Here is a 9,679-nt window from a genome sequence, read left to right as displayed (position 1 = left end):
ACTCCCAACCTTTCCTAGCCTCTTCCCTGCTCCAGACACTCTTCCCTCTGCCCACCTCAATGCCTCGAGCCACTTTTTGCTCATATTGTATAATCTTGGCCGGCAAATCCCAAAGGAGAGCTGGGAATGGGGGACACACGGTCACCGCCGTCTCCCATGAAAAAGCCCAAACCAAGGGAAGGAGACTGTGGGATCCCAAACAATGGGGTATGGTGCAATGCTGTCCTCACTGCCCACCCCACCTAGGCGCCTCTTTTGTGCAGGAGGGAGGCAGCCACACACACCTCCTCCTCCTCCGCAGGGATCCTTCTCCCCATTGTTAAACAAGACGCACTGTCACCGAGCCAGCGCTGCAGAGCTGCGGGAGGATTAAAAATATGTGGGGAGCCCGTACTTTTTCGACTTGTGCTCTGCCCTTCGCCACCAGTGAGAGGATTTTCCTGGAACTCTGTTCCCAGCCCTGGGACAGTCATTTCAAAGGAAATGTCTGTGCTTACCATGTCTCCAGAAATGCAGTTTGCCATGCAGAATGTTTTATAAATGCTAAACGTAGGGCACAACCTATACTTTTAAGTGCAGTCATTAGTCAATTCAAGCTGACCGGATAAAATTCATTGTGCCTAATTCTCTCTCCCTTACGCGTTCCCCTCCTTTTTTCCTTTTTGCTGACAAATAAAGGGGAAAGAATTGATGAGTTCCAGACATTAGAATAAACATGATGGCACAGTGGAAAGCTAATGGCACAGGAATAACGTGTTTTGCCTTAAGAGGAGAGAGCTAATGGAGCTAAGGGTTAGTTAATTCAGAAACGGAAATGGGGCGCGGGGAGGGAGGTGGAGGTGGGGCAAGGGAGAAGAATTCATTTCAGAACATATGTGCGTGACCTACAGACTCCCAAAGTCATTAAACCTTGAGAGTAGCCTGAATTCCCTCTTCAGAAATTCATTTTTTTTTAAGAAACTATTGCGACTTGGGTCCTGGTGTAAAGTGTGTTTGAGGTGTACTCCAAGCCTTTATTATAAGATCACTTAAATTCAAGTGCACTTAGGTGCTTATGTGTTTTCTCTACCTCTAAGTTTTAAAATTTGTTTTCATTATAAAAAGCAGCTTGACATAATGACAATTCTGTTCATATTTCTCGTTACTTTCCTCTCCTGTATCAGGCGAACTGAATGGTTTCCCTGCTTAGCATATATTTTCATTGTTTACTCTGACTAAATCCAACCATAAAACATCCCAGGAATCTTGTCCCTTCCTTGTGAAAAGCAGAATAAAAAGCACAGACTGTTTCTCCTGAAAATCGCTACCTACTGACCACTTTCTCATTGCCCCGAAAATTTCCAGACTGTGCCCCACAATATGTCTTAATGCTCAGCATAACTAGCTGATTAATCCCCTGTGTCTGCTTCTAATGGCTGGGGTCCATGTCTCCTCTGTAGTCTACCTGGTCATATTCTGCAATTCTTGTCTTTCTCTTTCCTACTTGTATTTCTCTGTTTTTTCTGTTTCTGGAAGACCACAGAGAGCATTTTGTCTTTGAACACCATGCTACTTCTTGTCATGCTGCTCTCAGGATTTCACAACTCCAAACAAATTTTGGCATGCTAACTGCATTCCTAACTTCTTCTGGTCTCTCATCCGATCTAAGGCCTGTGTCCTGCTTTTGCTTGTTTCTCAATGTACCAGGACAAAAGATTTTTCTTACCTATAAGTTAGAGCTGGGTTACAGTCACTCTGTTGTCCCCTGGCTCATACATGCATTACATACTTCTGGTCTTTCCCTTATTCTTCCCTAGACATCTGCAACTGGCCACAATCAGAGCCAGCTGCAAGGCTGGCAGGAGGTTTTGTCTGACACCGTTCAGAAGCTTTTATATAATGCACTCACAACCCTACAGAACTCCATTACCAATGACAAACAAAACAGCTTTTTCCAAGCATACAATTCAGTACAGGGGCAGAAGTACTCTCAATGCTGCACAGTTACAATAGTCCATATGAGTGACTACTTTTCACTAAATATTCCTGTCACTTTGGCTTAAGTGTTTATAACCATCTCCTGATCTCCTTCCTATCGCTGTCAGCTAGCTCCTCAGGTTGCTTTGTAGTATCTGGTGCTGCCTTATGTCTCTGACAAGCAATTCTGATCCCCTTCTGTTCCTTTGATAAAAAAACTTGGATTCTTAGAAACTCTTGATCTGAGCTGTCTGCCCTGCTGTCTTTCAGATCTGCTTACCTACCCTCGGTTACTCCTTGCCTTCCTGATTGCTTTTCCACAGCATCCCTTATGAGATCTGATTTGTTCAGGAAATTCTAAAGAGATAATAATGCCTTATCCTGATAAGTGAGCTTTTTTTTTATTGACCAAATGCCTAGCATTACCTATAGAGTTGTTACAGCTATCACAGGGATTCCTGGCTTTCTACCTAGCAGCTTTTTGTCGGACAGACCTTTTGTCTGTCTTAGAAACAGACCTCTGCATCAGAAAAATGCCCTTCTAAGTGCTGGGAGAGTCCTCTGGGTGTGTTACAAAGCTTTTGCACAACAGAGGTTTATACTCTTAAACAAAATACATGCAAATATAGTAATCACTCTGCTACCCACTTTCATTAGGATTGAAGAGGTTGTTACAAAACAAATCCTGCAGTATTTGGTGGCCCTGAGTTTCTTAAAGCCTCCCTTGATTAACCTTTTAAGTGTAGCTGCCCATTAACAGCATTTGTCACTTGCACTGAGTATCTCCTCTGGCAGCAGCTGGAGATCATGCCTGAGACAGGAACTAGCTCTCTTGGAGAGGAGTAAAGAAAAATTTTACTCCCAGGAAGTAAATTTCCTGGAGTTTTCGGGTGTCTCTTTGATCTCTTCTTGCAGGTAGATAGGCTTGAGACCTAAGCCTAGCCTTAACTGTTGATGTCCTTGTTTTGGTGGGTGATTAGCTTGATGTCTTGTATCACAGACTAAGGAAATAGCGGTTAGATTCTAAGGTTGTTTCACTGCTAACAATGACAACAGTGGGAACAAAAGGATGAAGTCAAAATAAAGATGAGATAAAAGTGTTTACTAGTAATGTGGATTAATTCATAATTTTTAATTATATGTATTGTAATGTATCTATATGCATAATTTACGTTACAAAATAATCAGCAAGAAAAAACGTGCAGTATGCACATTTAAACCCAGAGATGGAACTAACATTGACTCGCTATAGAACTTCAGGGTTTTGACAGAATCGTTGTTCTGAACATGCCAATTCTCTGAGTCTGTCAAAGCGGGACAAACTGTTCTCAGTGAAACACGTGCTGTAAACCGTAACAGCTTTCTTGCTCATGAGCTATACGTAGATCAAATACAATTATGCGTTTGCAGAGTTGAGCATTTTTTGTCTTGTTAAACAAGTATTTTGTCAACACATTTCATCTACAGTTTCTCAGAGTTCTTCATAACTATTGCTGCTTTGAGTGTTTGCGGTTCCCCGCTTCCATTCAGTGAATAGTAACATAAATTGCCTCTGATTTGATCTGTTCTACCCTCATTCACACTGGCTTTTTAGACTCGATGTATATCACATACATTCTGTAAAGCATACAGATACCTAAGTTTACAATACTTTCCTCTTTCTTTCAACATTTGCTTCATGAATCAGCATTAAAACATACAAGTCTGTGAAAATTGCTGGGAGATACTTTGAATCTAAAAATGTAGTTTTTACTAGAATTAATGCTAGCAGGCATATTTTTATTATCTAATCTTCTGTTTCTCTGCTTCTATAAATGCATATGTTTCAAGTAATCTTCTTCATATTTCTCTGTATAATTTCTTGGACCTAACCCTTTTGGGGTTTTTTGGTAAGTGCTTCTATCCTTCCTTTTGCCTAGATCTCTAGAACATATCTACTGCAGAAGTTTCACAACCAAATGTTTGCCTGCCAGGGTGTTCTCCCAATTAGCTTGGCACTTCTATGTCTGTTCTTTAAAACTTCTGCAAACTACCTCCTATCCCAAATTTCAGCCCAGTTCTTGTCGTAAAACTCTGTTGCCCCTCCTGTCCTCCTCGCTCTCCACCTCTGCTCCACACTACCACATTCTCCTGTCCTCATACCCACGAAAAAGAAGGTAATCCAGACAGAAGCAGCGAAAAGGTTTGCCACAAAGCACTCTCTTTATGAAAAAAAATTGCATCATGACATCTGTTCCAAGTTTTGGAGCATTTTATTTAAAACAGCTTTAGAAATTACTGTCAAGTCACATTCTTTTCACAACATTTTAGCCTAAGGAGATGGAGTATTCCCCGTTGAGTCTGTTCGCGTTCTTCAACAAAATGTTCTCCAAGTTCAACTATCAAGCAATCCTGAGGGAAGCATCATTAAGTTCAATGAAAAATTTAAATAAGAAATAAAATCAATAAAATAAAATAAAATGCGGTGAGAAAGAAACAACAGTTAAATACACCAGCTCAGCTGAATTCTGGCCAGTACAACACAGAGGGCTTCAGTGCCAGCTGTAACTGCAATGCAAAGAGTAATACTGTCAGGGGATATGTCGAGGCTAGGGAATGACCTATGGAAATTATGAACTAATAGAGGGACTGGGAGGGCACTGAGGATCCACCCACCTACTAATCATAATTATTGATGGGAAATATGCTTAGTCACTTGTGCTCAAATAAGTGATAGGAATGCCAGCATGATACTTTCTCCTAGGGTTTCTTAGACAAAGGCTATTGTTTTCTCTTCTCCACCTTTCTTTTCTGAAGGAAACCAGCCCTTCTCCTTCATTCTGCAACTGCCTACCTCAGACTAACTCACATATGTCTATGCATGTGCACAGGCAGTGAGGCACAAAGTAGGTGATGACATGTAGTAGTTGGCTTCCACTGAAAGTGTATTCACCAGCCCACAAAGGGGTCAGAAAATTACTCTGTTGGCAGAAGCCAACAGTTTGCTATCAGCTTAGGGACCTGTACTGGCTGATGTGGAATCCGAGCAGTTCTCAGAGTCAGTGGGATTCCTTGGGCTCCCACCAGAAAGGTGGAAGTGGAATCAGGACAGCAGTGAGCTCTTTGACTGCTGAAGTCCATCCAGTCTGTGGCACCTCAACATCTGGAGATCTCGATATAAGTGAAATATCCTAGGAAAGATGTCCTTCCATGGAACAAAGTTGATCAGGTCCTAGCCTCTTCATGGGCTGTTTATGATGTGCACTCACTTTACGGGAGTCTGGAAAAGGGTGATGCCCACACCTCTGTGATCTGGGGTATGCCCCGCTCCCAGCATGCCTGCCACTGGGCCACCAGGTCAGGCCAAGGCTCCCTTTGTCTCAACATGATTTCCTAAGGACAGAGATGCTAATGGGAAAGTAGCTGACAACAATGACAAAAGCTGCATTTGCATTGTAATGGTTCTGATAAAGCAGTCCCCAGACATGGGAGAGGTGTCAGCATAAGGCAAGGCCTCTGCCAGAAGCAAGTGTCTCCGGAAGCTAATGCACCACTGGAACCGCAGATCAGTGGCAGATTAATTCAAAGTCTTGGGGACAGAAAGTTGTGGTGAACCAAAATGTCAAACAGCTTTAATTGGAAAGTCTGATTGCATTCCTCCATGCAATTGCACATCAAAAAATATGATCACTACCATCTTACCAGCTCCTGAAGAGGCTCTTAGTGCTGTGTTAAGCAGCAGCCTGTGAGATCTACAAAATGTGATCCCACCAGGGTCACTCATTCTCGTCTCCCATACCCCGGTTCTAAAAGGTCCGATTTAACGATTGTTGTTGCTGGGACACTGCTCAGATATTTAATTGCCTTTGAGTTCTGACAGTGCCCAAATAAAGGATTCCCCCTCAGCTGAATGAAGGGCCTCTCTGACATCCTGACATGGGTCTAGTGTTCAACAGCATGAACAGAACTGTGAATCACAGTCCTGCTGTCGGCGGTGCAGCTCGAGTCAAGGCAGTCACACACCATTACCCTTCATTTTGCTTTGTTCTTACAGCTCTGCCTCTGCATCATACACCCGTGGTTTTCATCAGAACTTCATCTTCCACCACAGCACTCCATAGCTCTGTTTTGCTAAAGCAAAGGCTTTCTTCTAGCAGACATTATAATGTCAGTTCACATTTGCAAAAGAGTTTAATGTTCAGATTGTACCCACCTGCTTTCGCCAGAAGGAAGAATTCTGTCCAGAGTGAACAGTCAGGCTCCCTTACTGCACCGTAGATGTTTGCCAAAATGAGAAAAATTGTCGCATGTGTAATTTTGTAAATTATTCTGTTGTATTAATCAATAGTAGATGAAGATGAAAGTCAGCTTCTGATCTAACTTGTACCTTACAGAGAGAAAAGAAAAATGTCACCGAGCTGCCAGGCTTAGACTCAAACAGTGTCAGTCAAGAAATGATAAACAAAGCCCTTGGGAAACACATTACACCCATAACCCTGAAATCCACAATCAAAAGGAACCCCTTGTATAGTGATATCCAGGTGGATGATGACTGGGAGAAGAAAAAGACCCCTTCCTGGACCGTGCAAGACTATGACAGGCATTCGCTGCACTCTAACTTGGCCAGCCACATAAAGGTAATACGCTGATGGACGGCGTTTGAGCAAAGTTGATTGCCGTGAGCTGTGTGGTGTGTGCATGAACCACTGTGCAGTCTGACTCTTTCTTTCTGAGAGATTCCAGAAGTAAGTATGAACATATTCTCTGGTACAGACATGACTCTTAACATGAGTCTGATCAGGAAGAGAAGTTACATATCTGGTGAGGCTCCAGGAATTCCATTTCTGCAGAACACAGCCTCTGTGAATACAGAAAGTCTTAAACTGCAACTTTAAACCTCGCAACTCAGCTTCATCATTTATATAGTGAAGAACTACAAATGAGACACTTAAATACTATATGCCCACTTTAATAACTGTTCATAACATCATCCTGTTAGCCAAATAACTTACATTTCCTCAGCCTCATCCACACTATGCAGGATTCTGCCTGCCTATGGGTTGGCACAAATCACTTTAAGGGTTATTTTTGTGAGGTTTTTTTCCTGTTGTTAGCCTTTTTTTTTTTTTTTGGAAAGGACTCAGATCTGCATTTATGAATCAACGTCTCTTCTTGAGAAGACAACATGGTTTCTTGTTTTTTTTAATCACATTTCAATGGCTGTTGTCCGACATTTGGTTCCTGGCTGAAAAGTGTGATTTTAATTTTCCTCAGTGGAACATCTGCAGCATCTGGCAAGTAGTGTAACCTATGTCGAAGTGAAAGTTTCTTTCATTCGTGTTGTGATGCCTTAAATTCATTAATCACTATCTGATGATAGCCAGAATACTTCTGGCTATGTTCTAACGACTTTATGTGCAAGAGAGAGGAACTGAGTTCATGTTCTGATTTTTCTTTTAGGAAAATCCTAATGATCTACAGTTCTGGATGGGAGATATTTATACTCCTGGGTATGATACCTTGTTAAAAAAGAAAGAAAAAGAAAAAAAGCATTCCAAGTGTTGCCGAATCATCCTGCTTGTGGTACTAGCTGTTTGCATCCTGATTACCATAGTCACGCTCAGCGTTTTTCTTACTTAGTACAGCCAAATGATGTTGATGGGAATTTTTTCAATAAATATTTTTATTAAGCTATTCCCCTCCCTTGCTTTATTTCAATTCCAGTTTTTGTCACAAATACAATTTGTTTGACACCACTATTTTTAAAATGTTCCTATGCAGCATACGGAACTGATCCTAAAAAGAGACAAATACTCTGAGCATGGTAGAATGTCTCCCTGTGGGTATAATTTAAAAAGAAAACTATATATATGCCCCTTTTCTCAGTGTCGCCTTCTTTGGGCTAGTGGTTTGGGTCAGTATGTGTGGTATGGTACCTATAATATGTACAGACAACCAGCTGACTATTTGTTCTAATAGACAGCTTACATACTATTCATCTTTTTATGATAGCTGTTATTGGAATATAAGAAACTATGATAAAGCAGCATTCAAGATATGCCAAAGAATTCTAGAGCAAAAATTCCCACATTGCTTAGTGACTGAATGCATTGCTGCAATGATGCAGCACTTTCAGTGAAAAAACTAGCCTAAATGCATAACTGCTTTCTTACACTTTTTCAGAGTAGGAAAATGAAAAATACACTGCTGAGCTTCAATCAAAAGAATTCCCTGAGACAGGGTTTCTTCATCCCTGTGTATTGTTCTGTGAACATGTATCACATCTGTCACCCCAAAAGAGAAGAGTGACAGTAGTTTTTTTAATCTGATACATCAAAAATAGAGCAAAATCAGTGGAGTACTAACCTATAAACTGGAATTAGCATACAGCTTAAAAATACTAAAGTTTTGTAGCCATGTGTGAAAACAAGTCTTTGTAAATAAAAGGACCAAAATTAAATGTTAAGAGCACTCAGACAATTAAGTTCATACACCTCAAAATAATGCAAGAGAATGAAAATGTGAGATAAAATGACAAAATAAAAACTGAGTGAACAGAGAGAGAACCTCTTTCTTTTCTGGAAAATACTCTGAGTGCTTCAAACCCTTTATCCTTCTAGATGAGGCTGAGGGGCTACAAATACTATTGAGACGGGATCTCCCTCACAGAAGAGAATCTTACAGAGGCACGAAAGATAAAAAGCTGGAGTTTTACCAGATCTACCTCTCTTCACACAGGAAGTGCTCTGGAATAGATGAGGAACAGAACTGAGGCAGAGAGTGTGTGTTTGCCCACTTTGAATTCTAGCACATGCCCTGCTTCCTGCCCCTTTGCAGTGCTTTAACTCAGGTCAAGATGGATTCATCTTCAAGTACAGTGTGACAGTAAGATCAGTGTGTTTAATTCCTTCCCTTCTCACCTGGCCCGTGTTTGAAACTTGTTTGTGCCCTAACTACTAGGACCCTAGTCCAGCTTGTACTATAACCAGTCTGAAGACCCAAGCTAAAACAGCTTACTGTTTTCCTGTGGTGAGCAGCCAACGGCAAAACCATAGCAGTGCTGTAATGCATTGGTGGAAAATTAGTATCCCTATTACAAAACTGAACACTGCTGTCAATATACAGGGGAACTCGAGCGTCCTGCCTTGCCGCAGTTTCAGCATACACGGGAATTCTTGTCTGAAAGATCAGGTCCACTCAGCGTATGAAAGGAAGAACGTGGGACCATTTCACAAGACTAATAGCTGACATTATGAAGTAATTATTCACATTAAACCAACAATAGTTAACCGGTTTTTTTCCAGCCCAAGTGCATTTGCTTTAAGTGCGCTGCATACAACGCAGAGATGTACTTTTGTAAATTAGTGAGGCCTGCAGGCGGGAAGCCTAAAAGCAAAGGGCTCTGTAATTTCCAGGAAAACAGCCAATAATGCGAGTTTCTTAACTGCATTGCTCTCTGAGGGTTTCGCAGCCGGGATAAAACCGTTTTCTCCACAAGCCCATTACCGGCCGTCCGCGTCTGGCTGCGCTGCTGTCATCTAGCGGAGAGTCAGAAAAGGGAAAAAAACGTTTTGGGCACAGGCACGGAGCTGCCGGTGTGGAGTGATTTGCCTTTTTTTTTTTTTTAAACTTCTCCCTCCTTTTTTTTCTGCACACCCCACCCCGGGTATCCGCCCTCCCGGGCGAAGGGGCGGTGGGGAGCGAGGGCCGTTGTGCGGGGATCGTCTCTTCCGCTCTCGCCGCT

General features: G+C 41.9%; 1 protein-coding gene across 1 annotated transcript in view; it reads left to right on the top strand.

Moving 5' to 3' along the window:
• Window positions 1-7,575, top strand: part of KIAA1024L (KIAA1024-like ortholog) — an 8,992-nt gene extending 1,417 nt beyond the window's left edge. Inside the window, exons 2-3 of the mRNA XM_010145360.1 lie at window positions 6,330-6,572; window positions 7,396-7,575. Of these exons, the coding sequence (XP_010143662.1) occupies window positions 6,330-6,572; window positions 7,396-7,575 (423 nt within the window). The remainder of the gene's footprint in view (window positions 1-6,329; window positions 6,573-7,395) is intronic.
• The last annotated feature ends 2,104 nt before the right edge of the window (window positions 7,576-9,679 follow it).

This window comes from Buceros rhinoceros, unplaced genomic scaffold (genome assembly GCF_000710305.1).
Source record: "Buceros rhinoceros silvestris isolate BGI_N320 unplaced genomic scaffold, ASM71030v1 scaffold11331, whole genome shotgun sequence".
Classification (NCBI taxonomy): Eukaryota; Metazoa; Chordata; class Aves; order Bucerotiformes; family Bucerotidae; genus Buceros; species Buceros rhinoceros.
Note: the sequence above shows the minus strand (reverse complement) of the source record. Positions and strands in the feature narration are given on the sequence as shown.